Below are 17,862 nucleotides of genomic sequence, written 5' to 3'. Positions count from 1 at the left end.
GTCCGTGCTGTAATTGAAAATGGTTTCACAAGAGGCTTCCCGTACCTCACACTTGTCCACCGGATTGCGTTTTAGACAGCGCCACCGAACGTACGGGAATCGTCGGTTTTTGCCACTGCACGGCATGGCCCCGATCTTTCACAAGAGTTGGCGAAAAGAGTTGGCTAGTGACTTCAGGCGACATTAAGCATAATTCGCCATAATTCAACGGGGGAATGCGAGTGTGATGCCGCGACCACCAGCCCCCGGCGCTGGTCGTTCGTTTCGTGCGCGAAGAAATTGACATCTTCGCTAGATTGCTAGGATTTATAGCATCCTAATGATGTAGAACCATTTTCCCCAGGGCGCTTCACTGCACCTTCAGTGCGCTGGAACGGAAATGGAAAAAAGATCCACCGCTGTGTCCGCTTGTGTGTGTGTTTTTTCGCCCATTTCTCTTTCTACTCTTACTCTCCATCGACAAGAATGTAAAAAGTTTTCCGCGCGCGCACGGTCAAGTAGTTCCCGGCGAAACAGCTTAAACGTAATAATTCCTCGACACTGGGCAGGACATGACCGTGTTAGTTAGTTCGCAAACTGTTTCCGGTACCATCCGCGCTGGGAACTATCAATTGGATTTTAGCTCCATTTCCAAAGGATCCGGTACATGGTCATTCTTTGCCGGAACGAAATTGTTCAGAGTTTTGTTTTAGCCTTACTTTGCCCGATACATCTGAACGCAATATGCGCCATGCGGGTTTTTTTTTCATGAAAGCTGCAAAAAATGGCTCATTTATTTTAAATGTTTCCCTAACTTTTGTTGGGAATTTCAAATAAAAGTTATACTGTTTTCTTCCATATTATTTTAATATTCCGCAGTAAATGATCATCTAGAACGTTTCAATGACGGTCCAGTCGTCAAGTGTACATCAAGTGTATAACAACACGTTCGTATTGGTTTCAAATCTCGAATGGACTGAGCATCCTATAACAAAATAAAAATGGCTATTCTGCTGTCGATATATCAATGATATACATGTATCAACAAATCAAATAAAACTCCATGAGTGACATAGACAACCTAAGAATGAATTCAATTGTCATGTCAAATAATAAAAATGGATTGAGAGCAAAGAAATGCCTTCAACAAAATTTACATTTTTTTATACATTAGTTGGACATTTGTTGGACATTTGCTGATGCTGCTATTGTGATTTTTTAACCTGTATTTTGCATGATTTAAAATCAATTATACCATCCTATCAGTAAACAATTATGTTGAAACTACTGCGTGCCAGAAATGTTCCAATGTACTTTCTTCCACAATTCAATGAATTCCCATAACTTCTAATGTACGCCTATAGGGGGATGTTAATATATTCATGCCGAGCATTTAAATCGATGATCGAAATGTGGAATTCCCATCCCCTATTTACACCCTTCACACAAAAAAACGCCTCCCACCGTCGCTCAAGGCACGATAAATTCGAATACGACTCTTCCATTCAATCAAACCCTAATTTGCGCGCGGGAGTAATCAAAGCGGCAGCAGCGCTCAAATTTATTCCGTTTACGACATTGCCCCAATTAGAGAGGGTGTGCGTCTTTTATCGACCCCCTGACGAAGCAGGGCGAGAAAGGCGTGGGATGTAATGTTCGATGTTCCGAAGGGAGTCTATTCCACGGCAAAATAGCAGCCTTCGACACGTGTAGACCCTTGCCGCGGCCAATAACACACGCACATTTCTCCCACAAATCCCGTTTAAGTCACCGTCAAATCCACACGGGAGCGCATGTCAAACGAAAATGTACTGCCTTGGCTAGGTTGTGTTTTATTATCTGGCGAAAATCTTACCCAGGTCATTAGGCTAAATCCTGGCCTCGCATTTGGTTGGGAATCGTACGAACGGTGGCATTCAAGAAGGTACAGATTTTACGGTTTGTTGGGACAAATGTGATGTACCATTTCGAATGCTCGGTCACGATGATAATCAATTCAATCTTTTGGATGACACTCTCAAGTCCAGCTGACTCTACAAATACGTTTATTCTATTTAATGGTAATTTACCTATAAGATATGTATGCGTTTCAGAACGCCTTCCGACAGCGGGAATGCTTTAAGCAAAGGTCTCTGGTGAAATGAGTATCGCTTCGCTGACTTCAATACTTCAGTTCATTAGATCATTAGAAATCCTTGCTTAGAGCTTACAGATAAGCCATTGCCGCGCACTGCCGATGGATGATTCCGCTTATCCTTCAAGCTCAACCTTCTGTTCGGTCCATTGGTCACGCAGCGACCCAGGCCACTGGGTCAGTTGGTATATTCCCCCGTGGAACCCCCTTTGTCTGGCTGCGGTTTCGATTGACAATCTGTCGACGCCAACTGCACCATCCTTCCCTTGCGCTACCTCACTGGCATCGGTTTCCGATCGGTCGTCCCATGCCCACGGAGCAGCTCGTGTTCGGTCATCCCCGAAGGAGGAGTAAATCTTGGGCGCGATTTTCCCACTGGTATTAATTTATTCAAACCCATCCGAAACATCGATAGTGTGTGTGTGTGTGGCCTCTTCGATGTCAGCGCGCCGAAACCGAGGTGATAGCACTTCCGGCTAGCTTCGGTCGCCATTGAGTGCCAAAGCCGAACAGCAAAGCCACTGCTATGTGTGTGTGTGCATGGCTCTCTTTCTCTCTCTATTTCGAGGAATGGAGTCTGCGCAGGTCCAGGATATCCGCTTCGGGTTTATGGGAACTCACGCTGCACTACTGTCCACGTGAGCGAAGCGAAAACTTCGAAACCGAGCAGGACAGCTTGCTGCCGGGTTTTGCTCGCCAAATCCAGCCGCCCGAACCATTTGTGCGTGCGTCCTTTCTTTCTATGTATGTGCGCGCGTTTTTTTTTTTCTCTTGCGAGGGGGTGTCTGTTTTTACTGACAACCGAACTCAGGGGCCCCTTCGTGTGGGTACTTCGGCCGCTGGCTGAACGGAGGGCCGACCAGCTCCTGCGGACGGTCGTCCGGTCGCATGCTTTGGTAAGACGGCGAAGCGACTCGAGAGTTCAGTTCAGTGCACACAGCGCGTCAGTCAATACCAGCGTGCGCTGCTGATCTCCCTGGACTCAGAGGGGGCCGCTGCTGATCTCCAACTTGTGGTTGTGGTTCGGTTGTTAGCACCCGCCAGAACGGCCAGTGTGTTTACGTGCGTGTCCGAGGACTATCGCATCCCATCACCCGCAAGTAACCAGTGCCTGTGTGTGCCTGTGTTTGTTTGTCTGTGTTCGTGTTGCGGCTGTGATTTGAAGCTTGAAGCGAACTGCACACTACATTCTAAACCTAATCGAATCATTCGAGCATCGTCTGACGCTGTTGGACGACGGAAAATCAACCCAAAAATACACTCCGCCGGCAAAGACTTCACGTAGTTAAGCCGGACTATTCCGACAAGAAACAGCAGTCGTAGCAGCAGCAGCAGCAGAAGCAGCGAAGGGACACCAAACAGTCACCGTGCCAGCCCGACGGTAGCTTCACCTGCCAGCCAACACGGCGCCCAGTGATAGATAGTAGTTAGTGAAAAGCAACAGCGCTTTAGAGAAAAATGAATTTTCTCGGTACGGTAGGGAACATTCGATTTTTCATGCTCTGTATCAATGTCTATCATACAGCCAAACAGCCCGTCCCGAAACTCCTCGAAACCTCGTCCTCGAACGTGTCCCCTTTCTTACCCTCCTAAGGGTTGTGCTTGTGTCTCGACCACCCTTGATCACTAATGCTCCTCTGTCCTAGCCTCCCCTTCCACCCCTCCATCATGCTGTAACGCCCGTATTGATAAACATCGATCGTACTTAACACCTGCGACAACGAAAGCGTTTTCTCAGCTCGTCGTTCAAGCGCACAAGACACCCCGCGATTGCTGCTGTACCATGTTGGCCTGCGTCGTTGTTTGTCCTAGTCGTAGTCGTATTTGTATCTTACTCCACTGCTGTAAACTACTGCCTGTAGGCTGTGTATTTTGATGTGTATATGCGCGTGAGTGTGTGTGTGTGTGGTTGTATGTACGTGTGTCTGTGTGTCTGTACCGTATCGTAATTCATTGTGCCGAACTCTTCCCCACATCACTCCGTTTTGATGTACAATTTTGATGCGGTAATTCCTTTAAAGCTAAAAGCGCATACTCCTCGTTGAAATTCAGTTCCCTTCCCTTTTGCAAGTGTGCGTAATTGAATCTAGAGCAAGCTTCCCAAATGAACCGCACTGCAGTGTGTAACGCACTGCAAATTGCACCACTCCACTCCACTCCGTAGTGCTTTGGTAAGCAATCTGCGCGCTACACTATCCCCCCTGTCCTTTCAATCCGTTCCTCGGGCCCCCCCCTGTAACATCCACGAGAGCGCGTAATATCATCCACTCCGTGTAATGTCAGTCATATCATTCCGCTAGACACACAAAACAAACGAATGACCAAAGGGAAACGAAGGGGTTTTTGCTTGCCCAAAACCAGCTTGACTGGAACGAATGGTGATAAATGCCAGGCGCTTCGCCTTCTCGTGCGCCTACGCGACGAACGAACCCAGTGTCACATGTTCGCTTTACCGCACTACTGGCACACATTACGGCATTGCGGCATTGGCTGGCAGGCTCGCTGTCTAGCGGGCCGTGTCCGGACCGGCCGTGGTGAATCCTTAGTCACAAATTCACACCGCTCCGTGCAGCCGACCCGTGACCGATTCGGCACTCGCTATCTATCCTACTCTTTCCCGCGGCTCCCGCTTTTTTCCACGGGCCGCGCACCCACTGTTCCTAACGATGCTCGACAACCCGTTCCCGACAGCGCTAAAGTACACATTTTAACGATCTCTTGCCCTTTACTTCAACATAAGCATGCCATTGTGTGTGAGTGTGTGTGTGTGTGGCTGTACCAAAGCGAAGGCTTAAAAGAGATAGAGGTTGTGGAAAGAGCACACGAGAGCGCTACCACCGTGAGCGTGCGGAAACGAGACCCATTTGCTTCAATGCGGCACACGTAGGGCCGTATGCGCGCCCTACAGTACGCGCCACTGTCCACAAACGAGCGAAGGAAAATCGATCAAACAGAATCCATCCTTTAGCGTTTCGCCTTGCGCGCGCGTGTGTGTGTGTGTCGTAGATTCGACCGTGCACGGAAACGCTACGGTGAATCAGCGCCTTGCAAGACTTGATCACGTGAAAATTCCGACCACGGTGGAACGAACGATCTTGCCACGGCACAAACATAGCGAGCGACATTTCCACGACCCAGTAAACATGTGCTTTGCATTTCCCTTGACGGCTTGATGGGTTTGGATAGGGTTGTTGGATAACGGCGTTAACACTGCACGCATTATCGCTCAGCAGGGAGGGCCGATTGCATTAGCTCCATTCCGGGGAGACGACATGCGCGGTCTCGCTCGGTTTTGCAAATTAGACAAATCACACCGTGCTAATTGCTGTCATCGGGGTGACCAGGGTCGGTCGTTTGGAAAGTAGGCTGGAAAAGACTGATGTAGAGTAGCAAACTTGTCCTGTTTGTAATAGGGCAGTTACTGAGCGTTGATTGTAAAATATTTTAGTAAGTTATTATTTTTTATACAGCAATAATACTTGATATAAGGTATTAAAAAGTTACTCGTGTTATACGTTGAAAAGGCAATCAAATATAAATAATACATATGAGTGTCAAAATACAATAAAAATTACCTGTTGCCTTCTGTCAAAACGAAGTGTCAAATACCTGTTGCATAAACTGTCATGATTACTACGCGTTTGACGTTTCTAAATTGTCAGTGACAGATCTACTATGTTATCGTTTAGAATACCACGCAGACGGCCCTCGAGAGTCTATTTTGTGGCCCGCGAAGACTTTCCAAAGGTTAAAAAAAAATGTTTATTGTAACGTATGCAACGTAGACCAAGCTTCAGTAATAGAAAGCTATAGCTATAGTTTTGTATATTCTGTTACTATTTTCTTATAAAGCGAGATTTAAACGTTCGCTTTTTCTAAATGCATGCAAAGCGATGCGGCCCGCAAACTTAAAAGTTTGGAGACGCCTGCTCTCAATAACTCGGCATTTATAACGATTCTCTAACGATTATGCTAATTTAAATGTCATTTCACGCCTCGTACGTCGAGTTTCGAAATCCACTATTAGTCCATTACATAAGTTCTACTACGTCACTTTATCATAAATCCTGACCGCTTTTCGTACTAAGCTGGCAGATTAACTGCAAACCACTATTTTCACCTTCTTTACAGTACACCACTCTGTAAATAAGCTGTACCTTTTTTTTGCAAAAAAAAAGTCCCCTTCCGCGAACGTAATTAAAACAAAGTACAACTAAAGAAGTACCGACGCTACGTGTATCGCGGCTAGTAGTGCAGTGCTATTGGCAAAGCGCACAGCAGATCGTACCCTACTGACCACTTGGATAAAGTGGGAATTAAGACGGTGCAAATGAAATCTCTCTCAAATTAGAGCGATGCTATGAAAACTCCACTCAGAAGTGCTCTGGCAGGCAGTAATACCCTCGGGTGGCTTACCTAAGCTAAGTAGAAAAGACGCTTTCCGCCGGTAGGGGTAATGAAAATGAAAGATTCCACAAAACGAGACGCGCAAAATGTAATCCTGAGCAGAGCGCACTTGCTATTAGTATCGTTTCCGATCGGCGCTCCAATATTTCCCAGGAAAGCGGAATGAATGCACCAAAGGCGAATTGATTCCAGCGAAGGATTTGCAGTGGAATACCTTTACACTGCTGCATTCGCTATGGTTGCCGTTTTCAAAGAAACTCAAAGCCAAATGGAAGGTATGAAGCGGTAACCGTCCCTTTGAGGAACAGCCATCGTTCATCGGAGCAGCATCGAACAGATCGACAGTTACACTCTGCGTAGTATGTTCTTGTAGCCGAGCTGAACGGCCAACGTTGCAACACTAAATCCCCCCGAGGAAAGGATACCTATTCGTTACAAACTACTTAGCAAATGAGAAAATAGACAAACTTTTTATTTCTTCCTGTTTGATGGGCTCCTTTTTTTGCAAACTGGTGGGTAAGAACTTTTCCCCGCCCAATCCCTACCTCGCACTGGTGAATGTACTGGGTTGGGGGTAGTACCGTAAGCCACTGGTACTTCTGAGAACGTATACTGGCTTTTCCTGTTTTGTAAAACGTTGCTGAAACGATGAAACTCTTTAGCCCCGTTCTCTTTGATCGATACACGGATATCGATCATCCGTTTGGGGAAAAAAGTTGTTTCTACTAACTGCTACACGCCGGTGGCGTTTGTTTCGTAGCTTCTTCCACATCAGCGGGCCGACAGCGGGTCGATGTTGATGGATGCTAGTACATCAACTGCATAGGCCGAATGATTCATTTGCTGGCATGGAAGCGTATTTGGAGCAAACGCAAACTGTTCACTCGAGTTCGTTTGATCCTGCATCAAAGTGCATTACAATGATGGTTGGAAAAAGGGTAGAACAGACAGAGTAAGAGCTTTGCTGGTGATGGTTTGGTTTGCATGATTGACTGGTAAATTATTTCATGTCAAAAAAAAACTACAAACAAGTATGCAAAACCAGCTACGGGCATGATGCTGTACTGTGCTGGATACATCCAACCAATCAAAAAAACTTTTAAGGGGGAAATCATTCCAACAGTTATAACCATTGCAGTGTGGGCTTGCTTGCCTGCGTTGTAAATTGCAAAGGTAGCACAAACAATCATACATCTCTCCGCTCATCCATTCAAATCCCTCGACAGCAAGCAACATAATTCTACAATTTGATGTAAATAACAGTCACTTCAGACCCATTTTCCCACCACTTGGTAATTATGTTCCCACTGCAAGCTTCGACGATTCGACACCGCTCTCCCGGCGGTTACGAGCTGAAATTCGTCGAAATCGGAAAAGCAACTTTTCCTTCTCGCTATCCCTATAGCTCCTCTTCTCCAGTAAACCACAGTTGTACAATCATTCCTCCTGCTGGCTGCAAACTTGCCGGACCTGAAATGCTGAAATTTTGCATTAAAGAAGAAGCGCACCACTTCCAAGAATCGCCTCCTTGTCCGCGTTCGCGTCCCTCGAGGCGCGTCGAACGGTTGACATTTTCGGAATTCTTGTTTGCCTGCTCGTAAGTGTATCCCACACAGAACCGAGTACCGAGTTCATCTTTTTGCAATGGCCAGGCTTTCTTCTTACCTTGCCTTGTCGTTATCAAAACATATTTTCCGTGTTAAGCGTGTACTCTCGTGGGTAACGTTCGCCAAAATATCGGCCGGCGGTTCAATGATGCATAAATACGGCGTAAATTCCGCGAATGCGATCCGAAATCCTGCCAAAGACAGTCGTGTGACGGACGCTGGGATGCGGCCGAGATCGCAAAATCGCAAACTTTTTCAATTTACTTTTGCAAATTAATTGCGACAAGCGGCTACCATCGCGCAGAAAGAAGTTGCCTAAGTGCCAGTGGAAGCAACATCGTACACAAGGACTCGCAGGGCCATCACTCATCGGGCGGGTGAAATGATGTTGCTACTGCTGTTTGTTGATGTGGATGGATGAGAAAGTTTTTAATTCGTCAAGATTGTTGCTTCCTCCCTGATTCGTGGATAGGAGGAAATATGAACAGATAGAGTGGCCCACGTTTTATCCGCTGGTCGTTGGGATAGGGACAACCATGGCGCTGTATTTAATAAATTCTGTTTCGTCCAGTTTCTAGAACTGCTGCGTCCTCAAACGCTGCTAAAGTTTTCGGGGGCGTGGGAAATAGCCGAGATGATTCTCGGCCTCGATCGACGATGGACGATGGCCGATGGATTGAAATCATATTAGCAGAGGCATTACTTGCGCTACATGCCGTCAATAATAATCAACCCGAGAAGCGCTTCATCGGCTCGGGATGGGGGCGGAAGTAAGATTTTTAATTGAATTTCAACGTTCATTACTTGGTAGCTGAGATTGAGTTTCATCCCAGCCCGGAATCGGGACCGTATCCTGGGGATCTGGGGGCCAGCCGGTGCAAGCGTAATGTACCGGAACTATATTTTACGTTCGATTACTTATCCACTTCAGTGCTTCGGAGCGCGGAAGCATGGCGTTGGTGAAAGTATAATTCACTTTGCAACAGACTACATTGCTACTGTCCACACACACACACACACTCACACAGTAATTCACATTGTTGGGATTGTGTGTTGACGAGATTGCATCTCACAGCATGGCTACGTGTGCTGTTAACCATCTTGAAGCCTTCGAAATGGTCATTCAATTTGTGCCAGTTAAAAGCACTCTACCACTCGAGCTGCGTTGCCTGCGGGGATGATTGTGGATGCGGATGTAATATGATGCTTTCTCAGTATATACCGTGATCTCCCCACCATCCTCAAACGCTATTCTGTGACACTCTTATCCAGGATGGGAAAAATCAAATCCAACAGGAAACAACTGACGGCAACCGGGAACAGCAGTGATGGTTTCAATGACACTGAACTGGTTTCCCTTTCGAGCCGTCCCGCCGCTCGGAACGCGTTAGAAAGCTGTCGGAAACGGTTTCCTTTGCAAGTACTGGATATGAAAATGTGTCATGTTCTGTGCTGCTTCCGGGTGCCTGGTTCCGGTAAAAATACCACATCATCACTATCCACGCTCATGTGCAGCGTGGTAGTGTAACATTTCAATAATTATACGAGAAAAACGAAACCGTGCATCAGCCGAAGTGAAAGACAGTCATTGCCGGCCTCCCTTGGGGTGGGGAGATATGTGTAATGGCCTGTGTGCCTCATTAAAGCTTCTCAAAATCCCCACATAGAAGCACACACAACATACTGTGGAGGTGCATCCAATACCTTCGTTTTACAAAGTTGAAAGTAGTAGCTAAAACAACCATATACGTTGGAGAAGCAACCATATTGAACGATGACAACCGACACCGTCTTTCTCTCAATGATACGCCACTCTGCCAGTGTACTCGAGTGTATGTGTGTGTGTGTATTTTACTTTATTATAACATCTTCTCATGCCACCACAGTGCCTGACAGCGACACCCGTTTATGTCGGCGGGGTGGTGCAGATGTTGTTTAGTGGCGGAAACAGCATGACACACATACACACACACACACAAACGCATGTAACACGACTCCTAGATGTCTGCCAACAGCTGTCACTGTCGTCTATGGCGTCGTCGCCAAAACGGTGGATGAGAAAAATACTTAACATTATGAATGTCCCGTCTGAATGGCGCGCCCGTACAGGAAACGGCTCCGAAACGGTGGAAGAGAGAGGCTGTTTTACATGCAAACTTATGTTACATCTCCTTTCCCCCCTCTCCGTCATGTTCATATCCTTACACAAAAAGGAGTTTGCGGTTTGAGCGTTTTGGGTACACGGGAGGGGGTTTTAATGACATCCACACAAAAAAAAACAACAAACCACCACCATGACTTGCGCCACGCTGGCGACTTACGGCGAGCGTGTAATGTGAGATGCGTAGGTTCTAAGCGTACACCACCACGGAAGCTGAAGTCTATATTGGTACGGTCGTTACGGCGCATTATGATGCCTTCCAATCCGACAGTACTTCAGAAAGGAATCAGTGTGTGTTGTACCACACAAATCACTCTTTTTTTCTGTGGCACAATCTTTCTACTTGCCGGCCAAAAAAGATATTCAAGGTATATGTGTCTTGATTTGTAGACCCACCAAAGGTGGCATTTCGATATCGCTACGAGCCTTGCATTTGACAGCAATATTTTGTTCATTCTTCTACTGATTCCGTTGGTTAAAGTTCTCCGATTTCTTCATGCTACAGAACTGAATGACATACACTTCTGATGTACTACAATTTGTATGCGTAACAGCTTCATCAAAATGATGATGGTTGAATTTACATACTCCTGTCACGGGCAGCCCATGTTATGATCGCGATCATACGTTTCGTATTATCATATATAGCGATCATATATAGCGTATTGCTTTAGCCTTCAGCCCAGCAGAAGCTTTTTCTCAATTATTTATATCAAATCCCGGTAATAGTGAACCAAGGAGGTAAGATAAGGGTTTCTTTACTATTTTAATCGTTCCATTATTCTGTAGCACCACTTCAATCATGATGAAAAATGCTTCCAGCATGTTGTCGGTGAAAAAAAAGAAGAAAAAAACATGTAAAAATGATTCCATCTTCAGTTTTCATTAGAAAGTTTTTCCCTTTTAGTTGTTGTACTAAAGTATTCTTTTGCGATGTAGTTGCATCCCTCTTAAATAACGCTTTCTCTCTATATCGATTCTATCGGCTTCTATTCTACATGCTATCTAACTATCCAGCTCTATCATCTTTCAGTTTTCTACTACCAAAATATTGTACACTGTTTTCAGGAAACAAAGCATCACACAGCTAACACACACTCGTTCATACTTATCAATACATACTATGATCTTAGGTCCTGCGTTTATGCGACACCAAGCGTCTCCATCGTATTTCGATGGGGCCCATACATAGTGCCCTAATCTTGCTCTTATAAACAACATTTTTCCATCACACCATACAATTATAGTTGCTTTCCATGCTTAACAAAACGTTATCTAGATATTACCATATCAAAGTATCATTAAACATCCACCTTACCCTAACACATATGTATTAGTTAGCAAGTATTGGAACAAACTAAACTAAAACGACACGTAGCTGCTAGACAAATCAACACAACACCACATCACTACACGACCGAATATATTCGCTTTCCTCTTTTCGCTTCCATCCATAACCTTCTCATACTAACCGTTTTTCTTCAAATACTAACGAACTTTTCTCTTCTCTTTCTCTCCCTTCTATTTTCCTTATTTCCGTTTCCGATTAACCTCTGAAACTGTTTTTCGTTTTCTATTTTCTGTTTTTCCTATTATTCTATTATGATTGTTTTTAATTTATTGTCGAATGGTACACCACTGTTTGTATCGTATTACTTTCCCTATTATGTTGTTTTAAATATTTTATGATTTATCTTCTCTAATAATCAATATTACACTTTCAATAATAACTGTTTTTATGTTGAATCCTTGTGTTTTGGTTTAATTTTTGTTTCATTCCCATATTTTTGTTTTCCTACGTGATATGTTTCCATTTTGTTTTTGTTTTCTTTTTGTTTTTAAAAACGTTTAGGAGCTGCTGGAGGTAAGTCTCACTGCTTGATATCATTTCGATCCCAGCCGTCCGATGGAGATCGAATGAAATCGGGCCTCAGCACTGTTACGGTTCAAATAGTTACATTCACCAGCTCTTTACGAGCAGCTTGAGCGTTATGTTCAGCTGACACAGGTGGTCTCACATCTTATGGGACGCCTGCTTTTTCGTATCACATTTCGCTGTTCGTATCGTGGTTGAATGTAACCAATTAGCTAACTGCATCGTCAGCAAGTAACACAAGCTCACCACCCGTACACGTACGACATGGATCGATACCGATTAACATTTTTACGACCGAACCATTTGGTTCCGATCGTTCCACTGTACCACCAATCGGTCGTCTTTCGGAATTTTTCGATCGTTTCCTACAGAACCCATTAATGGGCAGAGCGAATGATTTATTTTCCCTCGGAAACATGCCGCACGTGTTCAGAATAGAACGCCCAGCGAAAAGTGCGCTGCCGCAGAGGAAAGAAGTAAGCTTAGAAAATCGAATGACCATGCCTCCCGAACCGACGGACGAAGAATGTACCCATTCCGCATGTCTTTCCTTTCACTTCGTCTTCATTTTCAAAGCTGCTTCTTCTTGCGCAAGTACGCGCTTCTTCCAAGAAAGCGTACCAGTGCTGCTCCTAGTCTGTACATTCTTGCCTTTCAGCCGGCATTACAAATCCACTAGAAGGATCACATTCCTTAGCACTATACTCTTATCGCTCGAACGAACGAACATACACATACTGATGGTTCCGAGGGCAATACATACATATATATACCCGTTCGACATTCCATCTCGACACCAGGAGAATGCTGCCCTCGCATTGGAATTTCCAAGATGAGCAATCAAATTGTTATTCAAACGAGGGCGAAATGAAATTGATTAATGCCATTTTTCCTACCAACTACGTCTTGCTTCCTCGTCCTCTTTTTACACATACCGTTCCCTTCCCATCCGTCAGCGGAATTAAATGCGCAAACAGCGCTTCCATTCGTTGGTGCTGCTGTGAAAACGGGCTCATTCTACTGCACGGGGCATGGTTTTATTTTCGATTATTGACTAAAGAACTTTTAATGTCATTCCTGAGCGCACGGAACTGATCAGACTGCGTACTGTCTGTCAGGCGGGCTGCTGATGTGCTTTTCCACTGCTGCCTGTGATGCATCCCCGGGAAAACCGGGAACAGGATGAAGTTTTTGCACACTAATAAATGCCACTTCGTAAATTGCATAAATTCGAGCGGAATGGTTGGAATTCAATTACTCGATGTATGTTTCGCTGTGTGAAATGCTCGAAAAAGGGCCTTGGGCTTCTTGTTAGCTGCTGCGCTGCGCAGGATAGGAGATAGCTTGTTTTTTACCCCCGTCCGTACACATTTCCTTTAGGGTATCATGTATGGCGCGTACATCGTATATCATCAACTTATCGCCCTACGAAGGACCGTTGTGCTCAACATTATTTACAAACCCCGTACGAACCTCTCGCCGTACCATCGTACCATTCCCGTCGTGTCTGACAGTTGGCTGAGATCGTTTGGTCACATTGTGCTGGCCGTAATTGATAGGGAAATTAATACAATTTTGATTAATTGAGTTGTGGTCGGACATGTGCGCCCTTATGTCGTCCGTTCCCCTTCACGGACCGCCACACTACCATAGTCTTTCAAGAGAGATGTATTGTAGCACCAGCAAGATAATGCTGAGTGAACTATAGATTTTTCGGTGAATGGAGTAAATGGCTTACATTGAAATAAAACGAACTTAAGCATCTTCAAACATTGGTTCAAAGGATTGTGGGAATCATTTCAAATTTCACTCTGATTGATAATGAAATAATCAAGACACAAACTGCTCAAATCCCTATTTGGTTGATTGAACATCCTGTTTCTTCCATTTCATTTACAAAATTCGCTTTAATATGTAAATGCAAGGAAAAACTTTGATAAAACCTTGCACTAATTGAGTTTAAAGATACATAGTATCGTTGAAAAAAAATTGACTTGTACACAATGTAGCAAGCACACATCGATCGCATAAAGTGGAAGTTATTTCAGTCGAAGGTAATTGCTCTAGAGCTCCAAATGAATCGACGAAAAATCTTGTCTTCGTTACATTTTCCCATCCCTTTGAAAAAGCAAACACTGCAAAATAGGATGAAATTCTTTCGTAGATGATAAATTATCTGCTTTCATCTGGTGTTATGCCTTCGCCGAGTTAGCTCCTGACTATCGTGGAGTAGCACTAGCTCCACCGTACACGAAAGAGCGTGTGTCCAAAGGTACGTGACTCGGACGATCTGGGTACAATTTTCCGGACGAAAGTATTTAGCTGCTCACTTTAATAATTATAATTAATTTTTAATTACTTTTATTAGCCCTTGAGTATCAGGCTAGCTGAATCCTAGCGTTTTTCTCCTTCCTCCCTCACATCCTCCCATCCGAATTGACTCCTTTGGCCGGGCCCGGTTTGACCCTCGTTCGAAACGACAACAGCCCGTATCTCTTCTGTCAACACAGCGCGGCAGTGGAGGGAGGCTTTAGAACGAGAAACTCATCGAACCTTGTCGGAATTTGGGTTCACGGAATTGTGACATACGGGCATCCGGGGTGGCATCATCCTTCAGGTCCGGGGACGCTATTCGGACGCTGGCAAACTTGAAAGGGTGTACATTTCACCCACACCTTTACGCTGAAACGATGACGTTCGTCCGAAGTCCCTCGGAGTTAGTGAGCTTGCCCGCCTCGAAGCGCTCTAATCTTATCAGGACAGATTCTCCATTAATTCTTCGACACTCCCGTTTAAACGCCCATCCCACAACGCTGCCATCGGTGAAGGAAGCTGCAGCAGCATATCCCGCTGGGAAGATCGACTAATAGGATGAAGGCGTCCAGAGCGGATCCAAGTTCGGGTCATCCACAGCTACTGCTGGGCCGTGTGTTCTCCAACAGAGCAAAACAGATAAGAACACACCGATCGAAAACAACCGAAGCCATTGTGTGCGATGTATGCGCAGGGAGTGGAGCGTGAATCAGCCTTACACGCGTGCCTGATGCTTCCCGATGAATATGTATGACTATCCGGCAGCTGTCAGGCGAAAGCCAGGAGAACGCCCTTCTGGTACCACTTAACGCAGAGTGTCATTCTCTGCTGCCATAAATGTAAGGGCGCGTTTGTGTGTGTGTGTGTGTGTGTGTGTGTGTGTGTGTGTAAATGTGGTCAGCTAAATCTCCACATCCTTGCGAGCAGCAGCACCGACGTGGTTCTTCATTGTGTAATTTCCTGCCGGTCTGATTTAATTCTGTCCCGCGCTCGGGTTTGAAGTGATGATATGAGATAGCATTGGAAACAGGATCCATTCAAACTGATGCAAATAGCACACCCTACACACCGACACAAACCTATGCACCTAAGCTCGCTTTACCGCCATGCGAAGATTAGGATGGCAAGACAGTATGCTACCGGAGACACTGGAATCTTACATGTAATCAAGTAAAACGTTTTCCGATAGCTTCTTGTGAGGCGGTTTGGCCGGGTTAATGAATATTTCATGTCACCCCGCTCGGGCAAGGGTGAGAAGAGATGGCCGATCATCCTTCCGGGCATTAGCACTAAACAAAAATCCCTTGAAGATGTCTTTCGGGATGAGTTGCTTCTCGCATCCCCATCGTTCTCGTCGTTTAAGGGTGAGCTGTAATTTTATTCCCAGCTATCAACAGAATGGGAGGAGAACCGAATTCCCTGCAGGCGAATTCTTTGAAGGACCTTATTTACCATTTACTAAAGTTGTCGAAGTTTTTTGGTTGAACGATCCATACAACTACTTTAGTCTCTGGTGAACCATTTTTACAGCGTTAGCATCTCATCGGGAATGGGACAGGTTTGTGCTATACATCCGGTCCGGTTGGATTGATCGAAAAGTTTCGTTTCCATTTAACCACTGTGGCAGGAGGGATGAGTCTGGACATCTTTCAAACTAATGCACCTACCCACCCCATCATGAGTTAGTTTGTTTAATCTACGTAAAAGCTTGACCCCATCAAAGGTCACATTTTAAGTTTAATCAAACTGATGTTGTTTTTTCGTTGTCGAATGTGGCTCAGACTAAGACTATGAGTGGTTTCTATTGTTTCATGAATGCCACCACTCCAACTAAATGCAAATGCCAATGAACGCGTACTGCGTGCCCGAAATGCGATGCTGTCCAATAGAACAGAACATAAATTAACCACTTTGCCTTTAATAGGTGTCGGGCATTTGCATCGATGAATAATTTATCTTTTCAAATTCTACCACTCCTGTTCTACAAACTCACACACACACACACACCCACACACTCACCGACAGCCAATTGGTGTGAATATTAAAAGACAATCTAAAACAAAAATCTCAACCCTCAGCCGATAATTGCTTTATCGGTTGATTAGATTTTTTGCTTCAATGCATGCGTTCTACGCCCTCGAAAATTGGCCGCGTTTTTGTCACGCACACACTTCCATTTGTGCGCATTGTCCGTCGCTAGGTTGGCGGCACAGGGAGGGCTAGCTAGGTGGAGACGAGAATAAGAGGAAGAAAGTGTGGGCTCTACTAATTTTCATTTTCGATTCGATTCGCACCACACTTGCTTCCCCTTGTGGGGGCACGGGGCGAGCAAAATCAATATTCAATCATCATAACAGCAAATCAACGCTCTTTGAATCCCGTTCGTTTCAATTAGCGCTCGTTTGTATGTGTGTCTGTATGTACCACTCGCATCCCAAAAAGCATAGTGACAATGGTGACCTATTGGTTCTCCTTCCACCATCCAGAAACCTCGGCCAACAGGATTTGGGAGTTTGGATGAACAATGATAAAGCTGGATTGATGTGTGCGGGCGAAAACGTCACAGGATCAATAATCTAATGCAGCCAGAGGAGAGTATGATTACCGGGATTATTTGGCCGTGTGGCCTCAACTATTACCTTCACGCGGTGTGATGTTTAAGCCCCGGCTAACTCAGCTCAGATGGCTGGTCAGAAAATTGTACTGGCCTGATTTGATATTTTGTTGCTGCCAGAAACGGAAGGCCCGTTTTGTACGGAACGGAGTGGAGAAAAATCAATTTCGAAACGATAAAATAATGGCCTGACAATGGCGGCGACACATGGTCGATGGTCGGTCGACTGTAGCCGCACCGTATGTGTGTGTGTGTGTATAAAGGAACGATTGAACGAACGAACGAACGAACGAACGAACGATACGTCAATGTGACACAGACAGCGGCAGCCGCATGTATGGTCTCCCTGTTCCCGGTACTGGTGCCGACCATAAGTGTGGTTGAGGTGAAACACAACTGTAGAAAAGGGACGGTAGTGAAAAGGGGTTGTGATGTATTTTGTTTGGCCTTGTTTCTGTTTTTCTCAACGGTTTGCTTCTTGTTGTCCGATCGATACGATGTGTTTTCACAAGACGAAAAACGAAAGCTCACCGGAGGTCGTTTCCTTTTTTGTTGTTATTTTCGTTTGCGTTGAGCTTGAATCAATGCCACGCTTCCTGCACCACAAAACCACGCGCAAGCAGAGACAAATGATGTTGCCTTTCGAGCGGGAAGGCAGGAACAATGGTGTAAGCTAGGCACGCTGCTCGGGCAGGGAGAAAATGTATATATGTGAAACTTGCCGTGTGCTTTCTTGACGACAAGCCCGCTCGAACATCATAATCGAAACGA

The 17,862-nt window shown here is 45.2% G+C and overlaps 1 protein-coding gene across 15 annotated transcripts in view; it reads left to right on the top strand.

Moving 5' to 3' along the window:
• The window catches only part of LOC120951782 (complexin), a 167,251-nt gene that overhangs the window by 111,821 nt on the left and 37,568 nt on the right, over positions 1-17,862 (top strand). For 10 of the 15 annotated variants that reach the window (XM_040370696.2, XM_040370689.2, XM_040370697.2 and 7 more), the window contains exon 3: positions 12,141-12,152. The exons of 3 other annotated variants lie outside the window; for them this stretch is intronic. In XM_040370696.2, coding sequence (XP_040226630.1) covers positions 12,141-12,152 — 12 coding nt within the window. Of the gene's footprint in view, positions 1-3,019; positions 3,585-12,140; positions 12,153-17,862 lie in introns of those variants that run through there. 2 more of the 15 variants (XM_040370705.2, XM_040370704.2) reach the window with 1 other exon arrangement.

Source organism: Anopheles coluzzii, chromosome 2 (assembly GCF_943734685.1).
Source record: "Anopheles coluzzii chromosome 2, AcolN3, whole genome shotgun sequence".
Lineage (NCBI taxonomy): Eukaryota > Metazoa > Arthropoda > Insecta > Diptera > Culicidae > Anopheles > Anopheles coluzzii.
The sequence above is the reverse complement of the archived record's forward strand: the minus strand, read 5'-3'. Positions and strand labels throughout refer to the sequence as shown.